Source organism: Oncorhynchus tshawytscha, unplaced genomic scaffold (assembly GCF_018296145.1).
Source record: "Oncorhynchus tshawytscha isolate Ot180627B unplaced genomic scaffold, Otsh_v2.0 Un_contig_2087_pilon_pilon, whole genome shotgun sequence".
Lineage (NCBI taxonomy): Eukaryota > Metazoa > Chordata > Actinopteri > Salmoniformes > Salmonidae > Oncorhynchus > Oncorhynchus tshawytscha.
Window position 1 is genome coordinate 305,674 of NW_024609767.1, and position 27,487 is coordinate 333,160.

At 48.3% G+C, this 27,487-nt stretch overlaps 1 protein-coding gene across 2 annotated transcripts in view; it reads left to right on the forward strand.

Annotated features, from left to right (window-relative positions):
* LOC121845796 (threonylcarbamoyladenosine tRNA methylthiotransferase-like) overlaps positions 1 to 27,487 on the forward strand; it is a 263,403-nt gene that overhangs the window by 180,378 nt on the left and 55,538 nt on the right. For both annotated transcript variants that reach the window (XM_042317771.1, XM_042317772.1), the window contains exons 6-8: positions 2,270 to 2,318; positions 8,972 to 8,982; positions 9,138 to 9,247. In XM_042317771.1, the coding sequence (XP_042173705.1) occupies positions 2,270 to 2,318; positions 8,972 to 8,982; positions 9,138 to 9,247 (170 nt within the window). The remainder of the gene's footprint in view (positions 1 to 2,269; positions 2,319 to 8,971; positions 8,983 to 9,137; positions 9,248 to 27,487) is intronic.

Genomic DNA, 27,487 nt, shown 5'->3' on the forward strand with positions numbered 1-27,487 from the left:
GCTGTGGTCTCTGTCACAGAGTAATGCTGTGGTCTCTGTCACAGAGTAATGCTGTGGTATCTGTGTCACTGAGAGTAATACTGTTGTCTCTGTCACTGAGGGTAATGCTGTCGTCTTTGTGTCCTTTGGCCAGTATAGCAGTACAGAAGGTTTTTCAAGTGGAGCCACCGAAAGGGTAGCAGTGCATCCTACACACACACACACACACACACACACACACACACACACACACACACACACACACACACACATACATACAGTGAGAAACAAACTCTGCTAGTCTCAGCCCCTTCTGCCTCTCTCCTGCTGCTCAGAGTGGACACAGATTGCTGTCCCATTAGGAGCAAATTGATTTTCATTTCCGTGCTTATCATGCATATAACTGCTGCGAGACGGGAGAGGCATTGTGTGTGTCCCAAATGCCACTCTGTTCCCTATTGTTCTTAGGTCTGTTAATGTTCTATAAAGGGAATAGAGTGCCGTTTGGGATGGGGGGGGGCTTGTTTGTCCCATCCATCCTCCAGGCGGTACCCTCTGCCCCGTTGCACTCTGCCCAGGGACGGGGAGGGGGTAATGGGGCTCCAGGCCCATCGAGGCCTGGGGGTGGGCCCTGGGACGGGAGCAGAGGCCTGCTAGCCTCAACTATTTAACTGAGGGTTGCAGCAGGGCACAATTGATACACATTTCCTTTTAATAGATCAGATTTTTACAATCTCTGGTTCCCCAGGCAGAAATAACACAGTGGAGAAGGGGGAACTGCGGGAGAGAGGAGGAAAAATGGAGAGAGATTGGCTCATGCAGAAATAACACAACAGAGAGGAGAGGAGAGGGTGGAAACGGAGCAAAACGGAGCAAGAAATTGGGCTGCGTCAAATCTTCTCTGTCTTTCGGGGCATCGTCCTCAGTCCAGACCCCTGGTCCTTTCTGTTAATCAATGGACGATTGAATCACCACGGAGCTACGATTTAATTGTTGTTGGACGTAGTTTTAGCTCTGTGTCTCACTGTGTTTATGGTTTACTGTAGTTTTAGCTCTGTGTCTCACTGTGTTTATGGTTTACTGTAGTTTTAGCTCTGTGTCTCACTGTGTTTATGGTTTACTGTAGTTTTAGCTCTGTGTCTCACTGTGTTTATGGTTTACTGTAGTTTTAGCTCTGTGTCTCACTGTGTTTATGGTTTACTGTAGTTTTAGCTCTGTGCCTCACTGTGTTTATGGTTTACTGTAGTTTTAGCTCTGTGCCTCACTGTGTTTATGGTTTACTGTAGTTTTAGCTCTGTGTCTCACTGTGTTTATGGTTTACTGTAGTTTTAGCTCTGTCTGTGTTTATGGTTTACTGTAGTTTTAGCTCTGTGTCTCACTGTGTTTATGGTTTACTGTAGTTTTAGCTCTGTGTCTCACTGTGTTTATGGTTTACTGTAGTTTTAGCTCTGTGTCTCACTGTGTTTATGGTTTACTGTTTCAGAGGCAGTGTTGTTTTATTTACGCTGTTGTTTTTTCTTGTGATTTGGGGTTGATGGTGTTTCCTGCAGTTATGCGTTTAGGAATGAAATGTAAAACAGCGTCAGGCCAACAGAGTCTAAATGAGTTGTGTGCATAGAATGAGAAGCTGGGTTTATCTTGCAGTTATTCAAATGGAGATGTTTCAAATCGCTGTTTAGCTGTGGCTCCCTAGTTGTAGTGTGGTTAGTAGAGAGAGGAGACTGGTTAGTAGAGAGAGGAGACTGGTTAGTAGAGAGAGGAGACTGGTTAGTAGAGAGTGGACACTGGTTAGTAGAGAGAGGAGACTGGTTTAGTAGAGAGAGGAGACAGGTTAGTAGAGAGAGGAGACTGGTTAGTAGAGAGGGAGACTGGTTAGTAGAGAGGGGAGACTGGTTAGTAGAGAGGGGAGACTGGTTAGTAGAGAGAGGAGACTGGTTAGTAGAGAGAGAGGAGACGGGTTAGTAGAGAGAGGAGACTGGTTAGTAGAGAGAGGAGACTGGTTAGTAGAGAGAGGAGACTGGTTAGTAGAGAGAGGAGACGGGTTAGTAGAGAGGAGACGGGTTAGTAGAGAGAGAGGAGACGGGTTAGTAGAGAGATGAGATGCATTCCACTGTTAGTCTACACCTGTTGTTTACGAAGCATTTCTCTGTTAGTCTCTCTTTCTCTCTGTGTCTCTCTCTGTCTCTCTCTCTGTGTCTCTCTCTCTCTGTCTCTTGTCTCTCTTTCTGTGTCTCTCTTTCTCTCTGTCTCTCTGTGTGTGTTTTCTAACCTTGTCCTCTTTGTTTTCCAGGTTCAGCAGATTGACCGTGTGGTGGAGGTGGTGGACGAGGCTGTTAAAGGTGAGGCACTAAACCGCCACGCAACCGTTTACAGGGAGCGTCAGTTGAATTGAAGAATGAACCGTCATTAACATCAGATGTCGCTGTACGACCAGACCTCCTTCAGTCCAGGACATGTATCTGTTTATGATTTGAAATACATTGTCCAATTTCCCTTTTCCAATGTTTTATTTATTTTTATTTAACCTTTATTTAACCAGGTAGGCCAGGTTTTCTCATTTACAACTGCAACCTGGCCAAGAATAAAGCAAAGCAGTGCGACCCATACAACAACAGAGTTACACATGGAATAAACAAACATATATATAGTCAATAATACAGTAGGAAAAGTCCATATGTAGAAGATTAGAGAGGTAAGGCAATAAATAGGGTCTAGAGGCAAAAATAATTACAATTTAGCATTAATACTGGAGTGATAGATGTGCAGACGATGATGTGCAAGTAGAGATACTGGGGTGCAAAAGAGCAAGAGAATAAGTAATAATATGGGGATGAGGTAGTTGGATGTGCTGTTTACAGATTGGCTATGTACAGGTACAGTGATCAGTAAGCTGCTCTGACAGCTGATGCTTAAAGTTAGAGAGGGAGACATAAGACTCCAGCTTCAGAGATTTTTTTTTTCAATTCGTTCCAGTCATTGGAAGCAGAGAACTGGAAGGAAAGGCGGCCAAAGGAGGTGTTGGCTTTGGGGGTGACCAGTGAGATATACCTGCTGGAGCGCCTGCTACGGGTGGGTGTTGCCATGGTGACCAGTGAGCTGAGATAAGGCGGGGCTTTACCTAGCAAAGACTCATAGATGACCAGGAGCCAGTGGGTTTGGTGACGCATATGTAGTGAGGGCCAGCCAACAAGAGCATACAGGTCGCAGTGGTGGGTAGTATATATGGGGCTTTGGTGATAAAACGGATGGCACTGTGATAGACTGCATCCAATTTGCTGAGTAGAGTGTTGGAGGCTATTTTGTAAATGACATCGCCAAAGTCAAGGATCGGTAGGATAGTCAGTTTTACGAGGGTATGTTTGGCGGCATGAGTGAAGGAGGCTTTGTTGCGAAATAGGAAGCCGATTCTAGATTTAATTTTGGATTGGAGATACTTAATGTGAGTCTGGAAGGAGAGTTTACAGTCTAACCAGACACCTAGGTATTTGTAGTTGTCCACATATTCTAAGTCAGAACCGTCCAGAGTAGTGATGCTAGTCGGGCGGGCGGGCAGGTGCGGGCAGCAATCGGTTGGAAGAGCATGCATTTAGTTTTGTTGCATTTAAGAGCAGTTGGAGGCCACGGAAGGAGAGTTGTGTTGCATTGAAGCTCATCTGGAGGGTTGTTAACACAGTGTCCAAGGAAGGGCCAGAAGTATACAGAATGGTGTCGTCTGTGTAGAGGTGGATCAGAGAATCACCAGCAGCAAGAGCGACATCATTGATGTATACAGAGAACAGAGTCGGTCCAAGAATTTAACCATGTGGCACCCCCATAGAGACTGGCAGAGGTCCAGACAACAGGCCCTCCGATTTGACACACTGAACTCTGTCTGAGAAGTAGTTGGTGAACCAGGCGAGGCAGTCATTTGAGAATCCAAGGCTGTTGAGCCAATAAAGAATGCGGTAATTCGAAAGCCTTGGCCAGGTCGATGAAGACGGCTGCACAGTACTGTCTTTTATCGATGTCGGTTATGATATCGTTTAGGACCTTGAGCGTGGCTGCGGTGCACCCATGACCAGCTCGGAAACATAGTGGAGAAGGTACGGTGGGATTCGAAATGGTCGATGATCTGTTTGTTAACTTGGCTTTCGAAGACCTTAGAAAGGCAGGGCAGGAGGGATTTTGGTCTAACAGTTTGGGTCTGGAGTGTCTCATTTCTCTACATACCAGACCCCTCATCTGGACATTCTACTGTATCTACTAACACAGTATCATCATATCTACATACCAGACCTGGTACCCCTCATCTGGACATTCTACTGTATCTACTAACACACAGTATCATCATATCTACATACCAGACCTGGTACCCCTCATCTGGACATTCTACTGGATCTACTAACACAGTATCATCATATCTACATACCAGACCCCTCATCTGGACATTCTACTGGATCTACTAACACAGTATCATCATATCTACATACCAGACCCCTCATCTGGACATTCTACTGGATCTACTAACACAGTATCATCATATCTACATACCAGACCCCTCATCTGGACATTCTACTGGATCTACTAACACAGTATCATCATATCTACATACCAGACCCCTCATCTGGACATTCTACTGTATCTACTACTGTATCAGTGGCTCCCGGTGTCTCTACAGGGCTCTCTGTTGATCTCCCTCACAGAAGGGAGGAGGAGGAGAAACAATGTTTTTAACATCCATGACTTTTCACTGAACCAGTGAAATATACAGAATGACATGATCTTACCTCTATCTGGGGAGTTGATGCTCTTCTCTCCTAGTTATTATCATGTAGATGGGTTGTAGAAGTGATTTAGCTGGTGTTATGAGTTCACATTCTTCTGGAGGCAGGAGGAGCTGGCAACAGTTCTGTAATTACATTCTAGCCTGTGATGTGGGGTTGAGAGAGGCTCTGTAGTAGCCGTCTCGGACACAGGAACGTTTGATACGACGAAGGGCATTAAGCACCTGGTCATCGTCTTCATCTCTCCGCCGCTGATTTATAACAAAATAATTAGAAAACATCAGACTCTGAGGAGAGAGAGAGAGATACCTCACCTCTTATGAGAGATCTCTATGGGTCACGATGTCATCCAGTTAGCTTTTACTCCCTCTCTCATCTCATTCATTCCTCCCTCCCTCCCTCCCTCCCTCCCTCCCTCCCTCCCTCCCTCCCTCCCTCCCTCCCTCCCTCCCTCCCTCCCTCCCTCCCTCCCTCCCTCCCTCCCTCCCTCCCTCCCTCCCTCCCTCCCTCCCTCTCCCTCCCTCCCTCTCCTCTCTTCCCTCCCTCCCTCCCTACAGTACCTTCATCCATTCCTCCCTCCCTCCCTACAGTACCTCCCTCCCTACAGTACCCTCCCTCCATTCATCCCTCCCTCCCTCCTTACAGTACCTCCATCCATTCCTCCCTCCCTCCCTACAGTACCTCCCTCCCTCCCTCCTTACAGTACCTCCATCCATTCCTCCCTCCCTCCCTACAGTACCTCCCTCCCTCCCTCCTTACAGTACCTCCATCCATTCCTCCCTCCCTCCCTACAGTACCTCCCTCCCTACAGTACCCTCCCTCCATTCATCCCTCCCTCCCTCCTTACAGTACCTCCATCCATTCCTCCCTCCCTCCCTACAGTACCTCCCTCCCTCCCTCCTTACAGTACCTCCATCCATTCCTCCCTCCCTCCCTACAGTACCTCCCTCCCTCCCTCCCTCCTTACAGTACCTTCATCCATTCCTCCCTCCCTCCCTACAGTACCTCCCTCCCTACAGTACCCTCCCTCCATTCCTCCCTCCCTCCCTCCCTACAGTACCTCCATCCATTCCTCCCCCTCCCTACAGTACCTCCCTCCCTCCCTCCCGGGTGTAGTGATAGATATCAGAGTGTAGAGTTATGTTGTAACAGGTCATAATGGCTGAAATTGGTATCTGTCTTGTTATATTGATAAGGGAGAAAGGGGTCAGGTTCTGTAATGTCTTGTTATATTGATAAGGGAGAAAGGGGTCAGGTTCTGGTATCTGTCTTGTTATATTGATAAGGGAGAAAGGGGTCAGGTTCTGGTATCTGTCTTGTTATATTGATAAGGGAGAAAGGGGTCAGGTCCTGGTATCTGTCTTGTTATATTGACATTTTTACACTAGGTAGTGTGGACCTAAACATCTCCCCACATTATACTCTAGGTAGTGTGGACCTAAACATCTCCCCACATTATACTCTAGGTAGTGTGGACCTAAACATCTCCCCACATTATACTCTAGGTAGTGTGGACCTAAACATCTCCCCACATTATACTCTAGGTAGTGTGGACCTAAACATCTCCCCACATTATACACTAGGTAGTGTGGACCTAAACATCTCCCCACATTATACTCTAGGTAGTGTGGACCTAAACATCTCCCCACATTATACTCTAGGTAGTGTGAACCTAAACATCTCCCCACATTATACCTAGGTAGTGTGGACCTAAACATCTCCCCACATTATACTCTAGGTAGTGTGGACCTAAACATCTCCCCACATTATACTCTAGGTAGTGTGGACCTAAACATCTCCCCACATTATACTCTAGGTAGTGTGGACCTAAACATCTCCCCACATTATACTCTAGGTAGTGTGAACCTAAACATCTCCCCACATTATACCCTAGGTAGTGTGGACCTAAACATCTCCCCACATTATACTCTAGGTAGTGTGGACCTAAACATCTCCCCACATTATACTCTAGGTAGTGTGGACCTAAACATCTCCCCACATTATACTCTAGGTAGTGTGGACCTAAACATCTCCCCACATTATACTCTAGGTAGTGTGGACCTAAACATCTCCCCACATTATACTCTAGGTAGTGTGGACCTAAACATCTCCCCACATTATACTCTAGGTAGTGTGGACCTAAACATCTCCCCACATTATACTCTAGGTAGTGTGGACCTAAACATCTCCCCACATTATACTCTAGGTAGTGTGGACCTAAACATCTCCCCACATTATACTCTAGGTAGTGTGGACCTAAACATCTCCCCACATTATACTCTAGGTAGTGTGGACCTAAACATCTCCCCACATTATACTCTAGGTAGTGTGGACCTAAACATCTCCCCACATTATACTCTAGGTAGTGTGGACCTAAACATCTCCCCACGTTATACCCTAGGTAGTGTGGACCTAAACATCTCCCCACATTATACTCTAGGTAGTGTGGACCTAAACATCTCCCCACATTATACTCTAGGTAGTGTGGACCTAAACATCTCCCCACATTATACACTAGGTTGTGTGGACCTAAACATCTCCCCACATTATACTCTAGGTAGTGTGGACCTAAACATCTCCCCACATTATACACTAGGTAGTGTGGACCTAAACATCTCCCCACATTATACTCTAGGTAGTGTGGACCTAAACATCTCCCCACATTATACTCTAGGTAGTGTGGACCTAAACATCTCCCCACATTATACACTAGGTAGTGTGGACCTAAACATCTCCCCACATTATACTCTAGGTAGTGTGGACCTAGCATTACTAATACATATAACATTAGCTAGACTATAGCATTACTAATACATAGAGCATTATCTAGCCTATATCATTACTAATACATACAGCATTATCTAGCCTATAGCATTACTAATACATAGATCAGTATCTTGCCTATAGCATTATCTAGCCTATAGCATTACTGATACATATAGCATTATCTAGCCTATAACATTACTAATACATACAGCATTATCTAGCCTGTAGCATTACTAATACATCAAGCATTATCTTGCCTATATCATTACTAATACATACAGCATTATCTAGCCTATAACATTACTAATACATACAGCATTATCTAGCCTGTAGCATTACTAATACATAGAGCATTATCTAGCCTATAGCATTACTAATACATACAGCATTATCTAGCCTATATCATTACTAATACATACAGCATTATCTTGCCTATAGCATTAGCTAGCCTATATTATTACTAATACATAGAGCATTATCTTGCCTATATCATTACTAATACATAGAGCATTATCTAGCCTATAGCATTACTAATTCATACAGCATTATCTTGCCTATAGCATTAGCTAGCCTATATCATTACTAATACATACAGCATTATCTAGCCTATAGCATTACTAAAGCTACTTCCAGTTTGTGGGGTTAGGCTGGTTTAGGCAGGATAAGCTGCTATTGAGAAGTGTGCTGAAATAATTATCTCATTAGGAAAAGCAGGCTCCTAATGTCCATAAAGTGTTTAAATGTTAGCTTTTTTATTCCCTTAAATGCATATTTTTTATATATATATATATTTACACCCACGATACAGAATACCAGAGACCCTTCTTCCTATCAGTTTACGCATCTCACCTGCTCTGCAACGATCGTTGCATTTTTCAAATGATTTTAATGACCTGCTGTTGAAAAGAGATATCGTTGAAAACGCAGCAATTTAATGAAAGGCATCTTTCCATTTGTCATTGTGAGGAGCTCTGTCCTCCTTACCGTGAGATTGTCTGAATGAGAGATTGAGCCAGACAAATAACTCCATCCCTCTGTTTCTCTACTCCTCTATTTATCAACTCCTCCATCCCTCCATTTCTCTACTCCTCCATCCCTCCATTTCTCTACTCCTCCATCCCTCAATTTCTCTACTCCTCCATCCCTCCATTTCTCTACTCCTCCATCCCTCAATTTCTCTACTCCTCCATTTCTCTACTCCTCCATTTATCAACTCCTCCATCCCTCAATTTCTCTACTCCTCCATCCCTCTGTTTCTCTACTCCTCCATCCCTCCATTTCTCTCCTCCTCCATCCCTCCATTTCTCTACTCCTTCATCCCTTGTTTTCTCTACTCCTCCATCCCTCCATTTCTCTACCTCCATCCCATCTGTCCATCCCTCCGTTTATCTACTCCTCCATTTCTCTACTCCTCCATCCCTCCTCGGTGTCCTGACTAGTATTTCTGTGTGTTGTGTGTGAAGGTCACTCGGTGTCCTGACTAGTATTTGTGTGTGTTGTGTGTGAAGGTCACTCGGTGTCCTGACTAGTATTTGTGTGTGTTGTGTGTGAAGGTCACTCGGTGTCCTGACTAGTATTTGTGTGTGTTGTGTGTGAAGGTCACTAGTATTTGTGTGTGTTGTGTGTGAAGGTCTGCTGGGTCAGAAGAAGGACAATGGGAAGCGTCTCGGCGGAGCCAGACTGGATCTGCCCAAGATTAGAAAGAACCCTCTGATAGAGATAATTTCAATCAATACAGGGTAAGCTGCTGTTTTCAACCAGGGAAACACACACACACGCACGCACACACACACACACACACACACACACACACACACACACACACACACAGGTAGCCGGCGACAAACGGGGGGAGGCCAGAGGTAGCTCGCCTGGCTGACCTTGTCACTCAGACCGGTGCCTGGCCGGCCTCCTCACTCAGACCGGTGCCTGGCCGGCCTCCTCACTCAGACCGGTGCCTGGCCGGCCTCCTCACTCAGACCGGTGCCTGGCCGGCCTCCTCACTCAGACCGGTGCCTGGCCGGCCTCCTCACTCAGACCGGTGCCTGGCCGGCCTCCTCACTCAGACCGGTGCCTGGCCGGCCTCCTCACTCAGACCGGTGCCTGGCCGGCCTCCTCACTCAGACTAGGGGGTGGACACTTGAAATGGAAGACTTCCTCATTGCAACAGAGAGGAAGTTTTCCACATTTCCTTGACAACAACAATCATAGTGCCCTGTTTATTGAATGGTACTGTTGCCCAATACCTACGTGACCTACCGACCTGACTGGTCAGTTTCCAGGCCAACCAGTAAAACTTCTGTCTCAGGTTAACTGATGTGGTCTCAATACATTGTTAAGGTCTGAGGAATTCAGGGACTCAGATTCACAGACACGTGAGTTCAAGGTGAGAGAGAGAGAGACCGTTACGACCCTGCACCTCTACGACCCTGCACCGTTACGACCCTGTACCGTTACGACCCTGCACCGTTACGACCCTGCACCGTTACGACTCTGTACCGTTACGTTACGACCCTGTACCGTTACGACCCTGCACCGTTACGACCCTGCACGACCCTGTACCGTTACGACCCTGCACCGTTAAGCCCCTGCACCGCTACGACCCTGCACCGTTACGACCCTGCACCGCTACGACCCTGCACCTGGCTAAGTGTTTTCCCCATCATAACCCTGGCTAAGTGGTATCCCCATCATAACCATGGCTAAGTGGTATCCCCATCATAACCCTTGCTAAGTGTCCTCCCCATCATAACCCTGGCTAAGTGTTCTCCCCACCATAACCCTGGCTAAGTGTTGTCCCCATCATAACCCTGGCTAAGTGTTGTCCCCATCTTAACCCTGGCTAAGTGTTGTCCCCATCATAACCCTGGCTAAGTGTTGTCCCCATCATAACCCTGGCTAGGTGTTGTCCCCATGATAACCCTGACTAAGTGTTGTCCCCATGATAACCCTGGCTAAGTGTTGTCCCCATGATAACCCTGGCTAAGTGTTGTCCCCATCATTAACCTCCTAAGTGTTCTCCCCATCATAACCCTGGCTAAGTGTTCTCCCCACCATAACCCTGGCTAAGTGTTCTCCCCATCATTAACCTGGCTAAGTGTCCTCCCCATCATAACCCTGGCTAAGTGTTGTCCCCATCATTAACCTCCCTAAGTGTTCTCCCCATCATAACCCTGGCTAAGTGTTGTCCCCATCATAACCCTGGCTAAGTGTTGTCCCCATCATAACCCTGGCTAAGTGTTGTCCCCATCATAACCCTGGCTAAGTGTTCTCCCCATCATAACCCTGGCTAAGTGTTGTCCCCATCATAACCCTGGCTAAGTGTTGTCCCCATCATTAACCTCCCTAAGTGTTCTCCCCATCATAACCCTGGCTAAGTGTTGTCCCCATCATAACCCTGGCTAAGTGTTGTCCCCATCATAACCCTGGCTAAGTGTTGTCCCCATCATAACCCTGGCTAAGTGTTGTCCCCATCATAACCCTGGCTAAGTGTTGTCCCCATCATAACCCTGGCTAAGTGTTGTCCCCATCATAACCCTGGCTAAGTGTTCTCCCCATCATAACCCTGGCTAAGTGTTGTCCCCATCATAACCCTGGCTAAGTGTTGTCCCCATCATAACCCTGGCTAAGTGTTATTCATCATGAAACCTTGATGTGGTTTTGTGTTTGAATACAGAGGAACCTCATTAGGTTTTGATATACAGGCCTTCTGACCCAGTAGTACACACATCCATCTGCAAAACGTAACATATTTAAATCCTTTTACTCTCACACAGTCCTGTATAACTAACCTTGTGGGGACGCACAATTCAGTCCCATTCAAAATCCTGTTTACCCTAACCTTAACCCGAAATCTAAACCTAACCTTAACCCGAAATCTAAACCTAACCTTAACCCGAAATCTAAACCTAACCTTAACCCGAAATCTAAACCTAACCTTAACCCGAAATCTAAACTTAACCTTAACCCAAAATCTAAACCTAACCTTAACCCAAAATCTAAACCTAACCTTAACCCAAAATCTAAACCTAACCTTAACCCAAAATCTAAACCTAACCTTAACCCAAAATCTAAACCTAACCTTAACCCGAAATCTAAACCTAACCTTAACCCAAAATCTAAACCTAACCTTAACCCGAAATCTAAAAACCTAACCTTAACCCAAAATCTAAACCTAACCTTAACCCAAAATCTAAACCTAACCTTAACCCGAAATCTAAACCTAACCTTAACCCGAAATCTAAACCTAACCTTAACCCGAAATCTAAACCTAACCTTAACCCGAAATCTAAACTTAACCTTAACCCGAAATCCCTTATAAATAGCATTTGACCTTGTGGTCCCCACAAGTATAGTTACACACACACACACACACACACACACACACACACACACACACACACACACACACACACACAAACACACACACACAGCTGCAACATCATGCCGTGTCGGTTGGGTGGGAGGCAGAAATAAATTGAATTTCTCAGGAGATGTATTGAATATTTGATGAGCGAGCGGTAGGTGGGTTTAGAAAACAGTGTCGCCTCATCCTCCCTTCCTTCCAGCTTGAACAGGATCCTTTTTACAGCATCCCTCCCTCATTCCCCGTCTCCCCCGTCCATCCCCTGTCTCCTCCCCCTGTCCGTCCCCTGTCTCCTCCCCCCGTCCGTCCCCTGTCTCCCCCCTGTCCATCCCCTGTCTCCTCCCCCGTCCATCCCCTGTCCCCCTCCCCCCGTCCATCCCCTGTCTCCTCCCCCTGTCCATCCCCCGTCTCCCCCCTGTCCATCCCCCGTCTCCTCCCCCCTGTCCGTCCATCCCCTGTCTCCTCCCCCTGTCCATCCCCCGTGTCTCCCCCTGTCCATCCCCTGTCTCCTCCCCCTGTCCATCCCCCCGTCTCCTCCCCCTGTCCGTCCCCTTCTCCTCCCCCTGTCCGTCCCCTGTCTCCTCCCCCTGTCCGTCCCCCGTCCCCTCTCCCCCGTCCGTCCCCTGTCTCCTCCCCCCGTCCGTCCCCTGTCTCCTCCCCCTGTCCGTCCCCTGTCTCCTCCCCCTGTCCGTCCCCCGTCTCCTCCCCCTGCCCGTCCCCCCGTCTCCTCCCCTGTCCGTCCCCTGTCTCCTCCCCCCGTCCATCCCCTGTCTCCTCCCCCCGTCCGTCCCCTGTCTCCTCCCCCCGTCCGTCCCCCGTCTCCCCCTGTCCGTCCCCCGTCTCCCCCCGTCCGTCCCCCCCGTCTCCTCCCCCCGTCCGTCCCCGTCTCCTCCCCCTGTCCGTCCCCCCCTCTCCTCCCCCTGTCCGTCCCCCGTCTCCTCCCCCTGTCCGTCCCCTGTCTCCTCCCCCTGTCCGTCCCCCTCCCCTCCCTCGTCCCCCCGTCTCCTCCCCTGTCCGTCCCCCCGTCTCCTCCCCCTGTCCTTCCCCCTCCCTCCCTCGTCCCCCGTCTCCTCCCTGTTTTATGGTGTTTACAGAGCTCCCTCCCCCTGTCCGTCCCCCTCTCCTCCCCCTCCCCCTGTCTGTCCCCCTCTCCTCCCCCCCCGTCCCCCTCTCCTCCCCCGTCCGTCAGGAAAGGGCCTCCCCCCGTCCGTCCCCCTCTCTCCCCCCGTTCCGTCCCCCTCTCCTCCCCCCGTCCGTCCCCCTCTCCCCCCAGTCCGGTCTCTCCTGTTTGTAGACAGCCCGTCCCCCTCTACTCCCCCCGTCCGTCCCCCCTCTCCTCCCCCCGTCCATCCCCCTCTCCTCCCCCTGTCCGTCCCCCTCTCCTCCCTGTTTTATGGTGTTTACAGAGCTCCCTCCCCCTGTCCGTCCCCCTCTCCTCCCCCTGTCCGTCCCCCGTCTCCTCCCCCTGTCCGTCCCCAGTGTCCTCTCCTCCCCCTGTCCGTCCCCCTCTCCTCCCTGTTTTATGGTGTTTAGAGCGCTCCCTCCCCCTGTCCGTCCCCCTCTCCTCCCCCTGTGTCCCCCCTCTCCTCCCTGTTTTATGGTGTTTAGAGCGCTCCCTCCCCCTGTCCGTCCCCTCTCTCCTCCCCCCTGTCCGTCCCCCTCTCCTCCCTGTTTTATGGTGTTTAGAGCGCTCCCTTCCCTCCTCACATGGGTTCTAACATCAATGGGGTTGTTCATGTTTAATGCAAAAGGCTAACTTCATCAGTTTGAATCAGGAAAGGGCCTGTTGTGATTCCTCTCAGGGAATTACCCCAGAAGACCTGGGGTTCTCGGCTTTATATTTGTTGCTTTAAGTGAAAGGGTGGTATATATATATATACACACACACACACACACACACACGCGGTTACGACCCACTCAGTAGAGGTCATAATCTGCTGTTTGTAGACAGCCAGAGCGGAGAGAGAAGCCTGTATGTGTGTGTGTGTGTGTGCGTGTGTGTGCGTGTCAGAGAGACAATGTGTGTTTTAAAGAACAGCCTGTTACACCTCTGTTCCTGTCCAGAGCTTTGACCTTTGACCCCCTAGGTGAGGCAGAGGAATCTACGCATGTCTCTCTGTATGTGTCGGGGAACCAATGGGGCCTTGTCATTGGGCAGACCAACACATGCAATACTCTTAACCGTCCTCAACCCTGCCTACTGATTGGAGCCTGGGGTACAAAGACATGCAGGCAGGCAGACATTGAGAGAATAGGCTGTGCAGTGTCCTCTCTGTCCCTGTTCTAGACGTGCCGCCTCTTGCACAGAGATGCAGTGCCTTAGACCGCTGTGCCACTCACCACTCTAATCTTACTGTCTCTGTGATATGTATCTAAGGGTTGATCAACAAGGTTCTGGGTAGTCAGTGTCTGTGGTGTATATAAGGGTTGATCAACAAGGTTCTGGGTCGTCAGTGTCTGGTGTATCTAAGGTTGATCAACAAGGCTCTGGGTAGTCAGTGTCTGGTGTATCTAAGGGTTGATCAACAAGGTTCTGGGTCGTCAGTGTCTGGTGTATCTAAAGGTTGATCAACAAGGTTCTGGGTAGTCAGTGTCTGGTGTATCTAAGGGTTGATCAACAAGGTTCTGGGTAGTCAGTGTCTGGTGTATATAAGGGTTGATCAACAAGGCTCTGGGTAGTCAGTGTCTGGTGTATCTAAGGGTTGATCAACAAGGTTCTGGGTCGTCAGTGTCTGGTGTATCTAAAGGTTGATCAACAAGGTTCTGGGTAGTCAGTGTCTGGTGTATCTAAGGGTTGATCAACAAGGTTCTGGGTAGTCAGTGTCTGGTGTATATAAGAGTTGATCAACAAGGTTCTGGGTCGTCAGTGTCTGGTGTATCTAAAGGTTGATCAACAAGGCTCTGGGTAGTCAGTGTCTGGTGTATATAAGGGTTGATCAACAAGGTTCTGGGTAGTCAGTGTCTGGTGTATATAAGGGTTGATCAACAAGGTTCTGGGTCGTCAGTGTCTGTGGTGTTTCTAAACAAGGCTGATGTGTATTTGACAGTACTAGATGGTCTAGTCTCCTGGTGTGTGTGATTATGAGTAAGACAGAGCAGTTTAAGGGCTCCTAGAAGGGACTGTGTCATCAACCCTAAAAGTTCCCGAATTCTGGTGAGAAATGGCAGCCATATTGGTCAGGGAGAAATCCCAACGGGGTCTCATTGGAATGAATGGCAGGAGAGACTGTGAGTGCTGTTTTATATGATACTAGAACAGTACTTGTTGCATTTACAACTCGTGTAAATCCTGTCATCTGATGATGTCAGCCAGTGTATGTCTGTGGGTTGGCTGCATTTGTTTTGAATGGAATGTTGTCGTAGCGGCAGTTAATTAGGTAACATGTAATGGAATCAATCCTCTAAAACTGGCTAGCTAGCTAACAAACACATGCAGTGCAGATACAATCTTCAAATTCTTTATGTTACACTGTCTTATCACAGCAAAACCATGGTTTACTAACTCCCTGACCAACATGGCTGACTTTTATACCTGTCATAAGAAGGTTCATGTCCAATCTAGTATTATAACTTCTATGGTTCTTTAAAACTATATATAATATTTCACCTTTATTTAACCAGGTCGGCTAGTTGAGAACGAGTTCTCAGTTACAACTGCGACCTGACCAAGAGAAAGCAAAGCAGTGCGACACAAACAACAACACAGAGTTACACATGGAGTAAACAAACATACAGTCAATAACACAATAGAAAGTCTATATACAGTGCAAATGAGGTGGGATTAGGAGGTAAGGCAATAAATAGGCCATGGTGGCGAAATAATTACAAATTAGCAATTAAACCCTGGAGTGATAGATGTGCAGAAGATGAGTGTGCAAGTAGAGATACTGAGGTGCAAAGGAGCAAACATAAATAAATATCAATATGGGGATGAGGTAGTTTCTTCCCCTCTGTACCTGTGATAGTGAGTCAGTGTGTACTCTAAGGGTTCTGCTCAATGGACGACCTCAGATTAGGTTCAAACACATTCAGTTAGTTTAACATTACGCTCCAGACACACACATCATAGGGTAAACATTGTCTAGTGCAGACAGGCAGTGTTGCCAGGCGCGCGTGTGTCTGCATTGATACCTGGAGAGACGAGGTTCCTCCCTCTCTGTGTCTGATCCCGGCTGGGAGACCTGCCCCAGAGACTCAGATAATGTGTGTGACTGCATCCCTGGGAGACCTGCCCCAGAGACTCAGGGGATGTGTGTGACTGCATCCCTGGGAGACCTGCCCCAGAGACTCAGAGAATGTGTGTGACTGCATCCCTGGGAGACCTGCCCCAGAGACTCAGGGGATGTGTGTGACTGCATCCCTGGGAGACCTGCCCCAGAGACTCAGGGGATGTGTGTGACTGCATCCCTGGGAGACCTGCCCCAGAGACTCAGGGAATGTGTGTGACTGCATCCCTGGGAGACCTGCCCCAGAGACTCAGGGGATGTGTGTGACTGCATCCCTGGGAGATCCCTGACCCCCAGAGACTCAGGGGATGTGTGTGACTGCATCCCTGGGAGACCTGCCACAGAGACTCAGGGAATGTGTGTGACTGCATCCCTGGGAGACCTGCCCCAGAGACTCAGGGGATGTGACTGTGTTCATGCTTCCCTGGGAGACCTGCCCCAGAGACTCAGGGGATGTGTGTGACTACATCCCTGGGAGACCTGCCCCAGAGACTCAGGGAATGTGTGTGACTGCATCCCTGGGAGACCTGCCCCAGAGACTCAGGGAATGTGTGTGACTGCATCCCTGGGAGACCTGCCCCAGAGACTCAGGGGATGTGACTGTGTTCATGCTTCCCTGGGAGACCATAGGGGGGATATCAGTCGCTGTCTTTGATGTGGTACCTTTAATCTGTGGTTTTGTAGAACAACGCTGAACCAACTCCTCACCCAGCAGCACCACAGGTTAATTAGACACTGTAGGGGTATCTAGTTTCAGACCAGTATGTAGAGGGATCTAGTTTCAGACCAGGATGTAGAGGGATCTAGTTTCAGACCAGTATGTAGGGGGATCTAGTTTCAGACCAGTATGTAGGGGATCTAGTTTCAGACCAGTATGTAGATAATCTAGTTTCAGACCAGTATGTAGGGGATCTAGTTTCAGACCAGTATGTAGGGGGATCTAGTTTCAGACCAGTATGTAGATAATCTAGTTTCAGACCAGTATGTAGGGAATCTAGTTTCAGACCAGTATGTAGGGGATCTAGTTTCAGACCAGTATGTAGGGGATCTAGTTTCAGACCAGTATGTAGGGGATCTAGTTTCAGACCAGTATGTAGGGGATCTAGTTTCAGACCAGTATGTAGATAATCTAGTTTCAGACCAGTATGTAGGAATCTAGTTTCAGACCAGTATGTAGGGGATCTAGTTTCAGACCAGTATGTAGGGGATCTAGTTTCAGGCCAGTATGTAGAGGATCTAGTTTCAGGCCAGTATGTAGGGATCTAGTTTCAGGCCAGTATGTAGGGATCTAGTTTCAGACCAGTATGTAGGGGATCTAGTTTCAGACCAGTATGTAGAGGATCTAGTTTCAGACCAGTATGTAGAGAACCTAGTTTCAGTGTGTGTGTGTGTGTGTGTGTGTGTGTGTGTGTGTGTGTGTGAGTCCCAGTCCCAGTCCCAGCAACACTTAGGAACACATTCCCCATAGAGGAACATTATCAGAGGTAAAACATTTATTTAACTGCTGATCAGGGGACTCTACATTTTTTTGACTTAATTAATTAATTACATTCTTCTCTTGGGCAATCTTATTTTCATTTAGAAATAAAATACAGAAACCCGTAGGCCTATAGATTAGAATATGAAAGCAAAATAGATTGTCCCGGGCCATCACACACAGGTGTTTATTCAAATTATTAATCCCACTATGTTTTTTTTTTTGGGGGGTTACCAGATTTGGGTCAAATGTCTGGGATTTACATCAATAATCTTTGATTTATACTTGTACTGATCCACCGCTGAACAAAATGCTCTCTTTAATGCTCTTAGTATGGCTCTGCTTTGTCAAAGGCTGTGTCCCATGTGTCAGCCTCTTCCCTATGTAGTGGACTAAATGCACCCTATTCCCTATGTAGTGGACTAAATGGCACCCTATTCTCTATGTAGTGGACTAAATGCACCCTATTCCCTATGTAGTGGACTAAATGCACCCTATTCCCTATGTAGTGGACTAAATGGCACCCTATTCCCTATGTAGTGGACTACTGTTGACCAGGGCCCTATGTAGTGGACCAAATGTCACCCTATTCCCTATGTAGTGGACTAAATGGCACCATATTCCCTATGTAGTGGACTAAATGGCACCCTATTCCCTATGCAGTGGACTAAATGGCACCTTATTCCCTATGTAGTGGAATCCTGTTCACCAGGGCCCTATGTAGTAGACTACTGTTGACCAGCACCCTATGTAGGGGACTCCTGTTGACCAGCGCCCTATGTAGTAGACTACTGTTGACCAGGGCCCTATCTAGCAGACTACCGTTGACCAGGGCCCTATCTAGCAGACTACCGTTGACCAGGGCCCTATCTAGCAGACTACCGTTGACCAGGGCCCTATCTAGCAGACTACCGTTGACCAGGGCCCTATCTAGTAGACTACTGTTGACCAGGGCCCTATCTAGTAGACTACTGTTGACCAGGGCCCTATCTAGTAGACTACTGTTGACCAGGGCCCTATCTAGTAGACTACTGTTGACCAGGGCCCTATCTAGCAGACTACCGTTGACCAGGTCCCTATCTAGTAGACTACCATTGACCAGGGCCCTATCTAGCAGACTAGCGTTGACCAGGGCCCTATCTAGCAGACTACCATTGACCAGGGCCCTATCTAGTAGACTACCATTGACCACTGCCCTATCTAGTAGACTACCGTTGACCAGGGCCCTGTCTAGTAGGGTAGGAGGAATCATCTCCTCACTCACACTTTTCTGGACACAGTCAGTGTTAGACTCTCTGAGACAGAAATACATTTTAGCTGATATAGTCAAGGAACACCTGGTTGAGATCAGCACTCTCCTGTCGACTGGGTTGTCCTGGTTTATCTATTATATAACAGATCCTTATAGACATCCAAGTGATACACTTCAGTCATAATATCCCCCTGACTGTATCCTCCCTGTCTTCAATATTAATATCCCCTTGACTGTATCCTCCCTGTCTTCAATCATCATAATATCCCCCTTGACTGTATCCTCCCTGCCTTCAATCATAATATCCCCCTTGACTGTATCCTCCCTGTCTTCAATATCATAATATCCCCCTGACTGTATCCTCCCTGTCTTCAATCATCATAATATCCCCTTGACTGTATCCTCCCTGTCTTCAGTCATAATATCCCCTCCCTGTATCCTCCCTGTCTTCAGTGATAATATCCCCTGACTGTATCCTCCCTGTCTTCAGTGATAATATCCCCTGACTGTATCCTCCCTGTCTTCAGTCATAATATCCCCTGACTGTATCCTCCCTGCCTTCAATAATAATATCCCCTGATTGTATCCTCCCTGTCTTCAGTCATAATATCCCCTGACTGTATCCTCCCTGTCTTCAGTGATAATATCCCCTGACTGTATCCTCCCTGTCTTCAGTGATAATATCCCCTGACTGTATCCTCCCTGTCTTCAGTCATAATATCCCCCTGACTGTATCCTCCCTGCCTTCAATAATAATATCCCCCTGACTGTATCCTCCCTGTCTTCAGTCATAATATCCCCTGACTGTATCCTCCCTGCCTTCAATAATAATATCCCCCTGACTGTATCCTCCCTGTCTTCAATATTAATATCCCCTTGACTGTATCCTCCCTGCCTTCAATCATAATATCCCCCTGACTGTATCCTCCCTGCCTTCAATCATAATATCCCCTGACTGTATCCTCCTGCCTTCAGTAATAATATCCCCTGACTGTATCCTCCCTGTCTTCAGTCATAATATCCCCTGACTGTATCCTCCCTGCCTTCAATAATAATATCCCCTGACTGTATCCTCCCTGTCTTCAAGTCATTAATATCCCCTTGACTGTATCCTCCCTGCCTTCAATAATAATATCCCCTTGACTGTATCCTCCCTGTCTTCAATATTAATATCCCCTTGACTGTATCCTCCCTGCCTTCAAGTCATAATATCCCCCTGACTGTATCCTCCCTGTCTTCAATATTAATATCCCCTTGACTGTATCCTCCCTGTCTTCAATATTAATATCCCCTTGACTGTATCCTCCCTGCCTTCAACAATAATATCCCCTGACTGTATCCTCCCTGTCTTCCATATTAATATCCCCCTGACTGTATCCTCCCTGCCTTCAATAATAATATCCCCCTGACTGTATCCTCCCTGTCTTCAGTCATAATATCCCCCTGACTGTATCCTCCCTGTCTTCAGTCATAATATCCCCCTGACTGTATCCTCCCTGTCTTCAGTCATAATATCCCCCTGACTGTATCCTCCCTGCCTTCAGTCATAATATCCCCCTGACTGTATCCTCCCTGCCTTCAATAATAATATCCCCCTGACTGTATCCTCCCTGCCTTCAATAATAATATCCCCCTGATTGTATCCTCCCTGTCTTCAGTCATAATATCCCCCTGATTGTATCCTCCCTGCCTTCACAGATGTTGTGGCCCAGAGTGGTGATCATTTTTGGGGTGAGGCGTCTCCAGTGCCTGGCCTTGGCCCTGGCTGTCTTCATCCTCCACTAACAGTGTAACACAGGCAGCTCTAATACCCTGTGATGTGTGGCTCCCAGCAAATTGATCTGCCACTCAGGCTGAGACTCAGCCGCATAGGCGGTCGTAGAACAGCGGTGACCCTTTGACCCCTGTATCCAACCTGTTGTTGAGCTTTCGACTCTAGCTGTGAAATTTGACCTTTCTCCGCTTGGCTGTGAGGTATGATTTGTGACACCAGAGCCAGACGCAACACACGAACACAGATCCTGCCGTCTCACCCGAGTCTCCTTATTTCTCTCCTCTCTCACACTCTTTCTACTCGGGGTGTACTGGTACCTCGGTTCAGTTCACACTGTGAACCTGAATGAGTACATCAAACACGAGGCCTATAGGCTATGTCTATCCTGTGCCGTATGCCTGTTGAGGAAAAGCTGAGCTGAAAAAAACAACTACAGCAGTTTGTTATCCAAATTCAAATCTTAACTGACGCATTTCAAACTGTTGTTGTTGTGAGACTGGAAACTAGTTCTGTAGGGGGATCAATAAACCTGGACACTAGTTCTGTAGGGGGATCAATAAACCTGGAAACTAGTTCTGTAGGGGGATCAATAAACCTGGACACTAGTTCTGTAGGAGGATCAATAAACCTGGAAACTAGTTCTGTAGGAGGATCAATAAACCTGGAAACTAGTTCTGTAGGAGGATCAATAAACCTGGAAACTAGTTCTGTAGGAGGATCAATAAACCTGGACACTAGTTCTGTAGGAGGATCAATAAACCTGGAAACTAGTTCTGTAGGAGGATCAATAGACCTGGAAACTAGTTCTGTAGGAGGATCAATAGACCTGGAAACTAGTTCTGTAGGAGGATCAATAGACCTAGTTCTGAAACTAGTTCTGTAGGAGGATCAATAAACCTGGAAACTAGTTCTGTAGGAGGATCAATAGACCTGGAAACTAGTTCTGTAGGAGGATCAATAAACCTGGAAACTAGTTCTGTAGGAGGATCAATAGACCTGGAAACTAGTTCTGTAGGGGTAGGAGGATCAATAGACCTGGAAACTAGTTTCTGTAGGAGGATCAATAGACCTGGAAACTAGTTCTGTAGGAGGATGGGGTTGATAGACCTGGAAACTAGTTCTGTAGGGGGTCAGCGGTGGGGTTGATAGACCTGGAAACTAGTTCTGTAGGGGGTCAGCGGTGGGGTTGATAGACCTGGAAACTAGTTCTGTAGGGGGGGGTCAGCGGTGGGGTTGATAGACCTGGAAACTAGTTCTGTAGGGGGTCAGCGGTGGGGTTGATAGACCTGGAAACTAGTTCTGTAGGGGGTCAGCGGTGGGGTTGATAGACCTGGAAACTAGTTCTGTAGGGGGTCAGCGGTGGGGTTGATAGACCTGGAAACTAGTTCTGTAGGGAGGTCAGCGGTGGGGTTGATAGACCTAAATCTCTGGTTTTGTGAGAACGTTTTCTCTTCTCAGTAGATTACTCGGTGATGGCCTGAGAGAATATGTCTCCACTACTCAAGTAGGATAGTTTATGCAGCAGACAACACCTCAAACATGTTGATGCTGACATCACCCCAGTATTCCCACCGGAGAATGCCAGAAACACAAACACCAGCCTTTCTCCTCCCCTCTGTGTTCAAACAGCCCTTCGCAGCTGATTCTGACCGGGACAAAGAAATGACGAGAGGAACAGGTGTGTTTTATAGCTGTGGATGTGCGCCCTTTCTCGGTATGGTTGAGTAGAATACGTTGTTTCAGCTCCTTGTGAAAGTCCTCGAGCCACGTTAGTAACTTTGTCCTCTCACACCCATTTCTGAGGACAGGTAATACCCGCTCTATATAAACAGTCTAAAGCCAAACGTTTTCAATGATTTGGCCCAATGCACCCTGGGTTGTGTTTACTACAGATGGATGGACCTCCAGGGCTACGGAGAGATACTAAACAGTAACAGCCAATCACATTACTCCTGAGTAGGAAATGAGAAGTACCGCGCTACACACACTCTTTATGACAGTGTTTCTACGTGTATCTTTGTAAGGAAACATTATAACACAGATCTATATCAGGCTGGGGTGAGGTGGGTAGAATCTGTCATGACTGTTGTCCCCTCAGGCTGGGGTGAGGAGGCTACAGTATCTAGAATCAGTGAGACGACAACCCCCCCCAGGACAGGACTGTCATCCCCTCAGGCTGGGGGAGGAGGCTACAGTATCTAGAATCAGTGAGACAACAACTCAGTGAGACAACCCCCCCAGGACAGTGACTGTTGTCCCCTCAGGCTGGGGTGAGGAGGCTACAGTATCTAGAATCAGTGAGACAACAACCCCCCCCAGGACAGTGACTGTTGTCCCCTCAGGCTGGGGTGAGGAGGCTACAGTATCTAGACTCAGTGAGACAACAACCCCCCCCCAGGACAGGTTCTGTCGTTCCCAGATGGCAGCGGGGTCATTAGCTCAGTACCTAACTGTGTCGTGGTCAATCACCAGGGGGGGGGACAAAGTCAAGCTGATCAACTTGTTGTTCCTGGTTGGATTTGGTGGGATTAAAAAAAACAAAATCTCTTCCATTTCATTTTATTGGGACTTTGTAGATTTGTGTATAACTCTCCTATTGCATCAGTTATTGACGATATCCTCTTTCACACTTCCTGTTAAACAATAAAATAATGTTCATTAAATTAATATGTATTTATACACTAACTTCATTACAAAACGTCGTTAAAAGCACATGAATCAGATTTACTCAGATTTGTCCTAAAATCCTAGAATATCATCTCATCACAATGATAATCTGATTATGTCTCAGTCACCCTGGCACCTCAGTCACCCTGGCACCTCAGTCACCCTGGCACCTCAGTCAGTCCCCTGCTACCCTTCTACTGTACAGTCAGTACCCCTCTGGCACCTCAGTCATCCTGACAGTCAGTCCCTGGCTGCTGTTCTACTGTCACAGTCAGTCACCCTGGCTGTTCTACTGGTCAGTCACCCTGCTGTTCTACTCAGTCAGTCCCTCTGTCACCTGTTCTACTGTCAGTCCCCTGCTGTTCTACTGTACAGTCAGTCCCTGGCTGCCTGTTCTGGCACTGTACAGTCAGTCCCTCTGTCACCCTGTTCTCACCCTGGTCAGTCAGTCAGTCCCTCTCAGTCACCTGTTCTACAGTCAGTCACCCTGCTGTTCCTACTCAGTCACCCAGTCAGTCACCCTCTGTCACCCTGTTCTGGCACCTCAGTACAGTCAGTCCATCTGTTATCTGTACTCTATCCCAGTCAGTCCCTCTCAGTATTCTACAGTCAGTCCCTCTGCTATTCTACAGTCAGTCCCTCTGCTATTCTACAGTCAGTCCCTCTCAGTCCCTCTACAGCATTCTACTGTACAGTCAGTCCCTCTGCTGTTCTACTGTACAGTCAGTCCCTCTGCTGTCAGGACTCACTGTACAGTCAGTCCCTCTGCTGTTCTACAGTCAGTCCCTCTGCTGTTCTACAGTCAGTCCCTCTGCTGTTCTACAGTCAGTCCCTCTGCTGTTCTACAGTCAGTCCCTCTGCTATTCTCTACAGTCAGTCCCCTCTGCTACAGTCAGTTCTACTGTTCTACAGTCAGTCCCTCTGCTGTTCTACAGTCAGTCCCTCTGCTGTTCTACAGTCAGTCCCTCTGCTCAGTTCTACTGTTCTACAGTCAGTCCCTCTGCTGTTCTACAGTCAGTCCCTCTGCTGTTCTACTGTACAGTCAGTCCCTCTGCTGTTCTACAGTCAGTCCCTCTGCTATTCTACAGTCAGTCCCTCTGCTGTTCTACAGTCAGTCCCTCTGCTGTTCTACAGTCAGTCCCTCTGCTGTTCTCTACAGTCAGTCCCTCTGCTGTTCTACAGTCAGTCCCTCTGCTGTTCTACTGTACAGTCAGTCCCTCTGCTGTTCTACTGTACAGTCAGTCAGTCCCTCTGCTGTTCTACTGTACAGTCAGGCCCTCTGCTGTTCTACAGTCAGTCCCTCTGCTGTTCTACAGTCAGTCCCTCTGCTGTTCTACTGTACAGTCAGTCCCTCTGCTGTTCTACAGTCAGTCCCTCTGCTGTTCTACTGTACAGTCAGTCCCTCTGCTATTCTACTGTACAGTCAGTCCCTCTGCTGTTCTACTGTACAGTCAGTCCCTCTGCTGTTCTACAGTCAGTCCCTCTGCTGTTCTACTGTACAGTCAGTCCCTCTGCTGTTCTACTGTACAGTCAGTCCCTCTGCTGTTCTACTGTACAGTCAGTCCCTCTGCTATTCTACTGTACAGTCAGTCCCTCTGCTGTTCTACAGTCAGTCCCTCTGCTATTCTACTGTACAGTCAGTCCCTCTGCTGTTCTACAGTCAGTCCCTCTGCTATTCTACAGTCAGTCCCTCTGCTGTTCTACTACTTACAGTCAGTCCCTCTGCTGTTCTACAGTCAGTCCCTCTGCTGTTCTACTGTACAGTCAGTCCCTCTGCTGTTCTACTGTACAGTCAGTCCCTCTGCTGTTCTACTGTACAGTCAGTCCCTCTGCTGTTCTACTGTCAGTCCCTCTGCTGTTCTACAGTCAGTCCTCTGCTGTTCTACAGTCAGTCCCTCTGCTGTTCTACTGTACAGTCAGTCCCTCTGCTGTTCTACAGTCGGTCCCTCTGCTGACAGTCCCTCTGCTGTTCTACAGTACAGTCCCTCTGCTGTTCTACAGTCAGTCCCTCTGCTGTTCTACTGTACAGCCAGTCCCTCTGCTGTTCTACAGTCAGTCCCTCTGCTGTTCTACAGTCAGTCCCTCTGCTGTTCTACAGTCAGTCCCTCTGCTGTTCTACAGTCAGTCCCTTTGCTGTTCTACTGTACAGTCAGTCCCTCTGCACAACGATGTAATGACAAATATAAGTTCTGAGAACAGGAGAGTCATCATTGTGGAAAGCGTTGTGTTTTCTGGTCAATACAGCCCAGATGTTGTTGTTGTTGTTGTGGTAAAACAGGTTGTGTTTACGCTGCCAACTCCGGTCGTGTTCATATTCCATCTGAAATGGCCCCGTTGACGTCCTCGGATCAAACATGACTTTAAGTGCCTTTAAATAATCCAGGTGCTGTAACTTGAAATGAAACAGGGAAGTCGTTGACAAAAATAAACCATCAGTCTGCATCACTGTCAGACACTGTGTTACTTAGACTGGCTGGTCTCTCCTCTCTGTCTGTAGGACAGGCAGCATCTTCCCCTGTTAGACTGGCTGGTCTCTCCTCTCTGTCTGTAGGACAGGCAGCTTCTTCCCCTGTTAGACTGGCTGGTCTCTCCTCTCTGTCTGTAGGACAGGCAGCTTCTTCCCTGTTAGACTGGCTGGTCTCTCCTCTCTGTCTGTAGGACAGGCAGCATCTTCCCTGTTAGACTGGCTGGTCTCTCCTCTCTGTCTACAGGACAGGCAGCTTCTTCCCCTGTTAGACTGGCTGGTCTCCTCTCTGTCTGTAGGACAGGCAGCTTCTTCCCTGTTAGACTGGCTGGTCTCTCCTCTCTGTCTGTAGGACAGGCAGCTTCTTCCCCTGTTAGACTGGCTGGTCTCTCCTCTCTGTCTGTAGGACAGGCAGCTTCTTCCCCTGTTAGACTGGCTGGTCTCTCTCTCTGTCTGTAGGACAGGCAGCTTCTTCCCCTGTTAGACTGGCTGGTCTCTCCTCTCTGTCTGTAGGACAGGCAGCTTCTTCCCTGTTAGACTGGCTGGTCTCTCCTCTCTGTCTACAGGACAGGCAGCTTCTTCCCTGTTAGACTGGCTGGTCTCTCCTCTCTGTCTGTAGGACAGGCAGCTTCTTCCCCTGTTAGACTGGCTGGTCTCTCCTCTCTGTCTGTAGGACAGGCAGTATCTTCCCTGTTAGACTGGCTGGTCTCTCCTCTCTGTCTGTAGGACAGGCAGTATCTTCCCCTGTTAGACTGGCTGGTCTCTCCTCTCTGTCTGTAGGACAGGCAGTATCTTCCCCTGTTAGACTGGCTGGTCTCTCCTCTCTGTCTGTAGGACAGGCAGCTTCTTCCCCTGTTAGACTGGCTGGTCTCTCCTCTCTGTCTGTAGGACAGGCAGCTTCTTCCCCTGTTAGACTGGCTGGTCTCTCCTCTCTGTCTGTAGGACAGGCAGCTTCTTCCCCTGTTAGACTGGCTGGTCTCTCCTCTCTGTCTGTAGGACAGGCAGCTATCTTCCCCTGTTAGACTGGCTGGTCTCTCCTCTCTGTCTGTAGGACAGGCAGCTTCTTCCCTGTTAGACTGGCTGGTCTCTCCTCTCTGTCTACAGGACAGGCAGCTTCTTCCCTGTTAGACTGGCTGGTCTCTCCTCTCTGTCTGTAGGACAGGCAGCTTCTTCCCCTGTTAGACTGGCTGGTCTCTCCTCTCTGTCTGTAGGACAGGCAGCTTCTTCCCTGTTAGACTGGCTGGTCTCTCCTCTCTGTCTGTAGGACAGGCAGCTTCTTCCCTGTTAGACTGGCTGGTCTCTCCTCTCTGTCTGTAGGACAGGCAGCTTCTTCCCCTGTTAGACTGGCTGGTCTCTCCTCTCTGTCTACAGGACAGGCAGCATCTTCCCCTGTTAGACTGGCTGGTCTCTCCTCTCTGTCTACAGGACAGGCAGCTTCTTCCCCTGTTAGACTGGCTGGTCTCTCCTCTCTGTCTGTAGGACAGGCAGTATCTTCCCCTGTTAGACTGGCTGGTCTCTCCTCTCTGTCTACAGGACAGGCAGCTATCTTCCCCTGTTAGACTGGCTGGTCTCTCCTCTCTGTCTACAGGACAGGCAGTATCTTCCCTGTTAGACTGGCTGGTCTCTCCTCTCTGTCTACAGGACAGGCAGTATCTTCCCCTGTTAGACTGGCTGGTCTCTCCTCTCTGTCTGTAGGACAGGCAGTATCTTCCCCTGTTAGACTGGCTGGTCTCTCCTCTCTGTCTGTAGGACA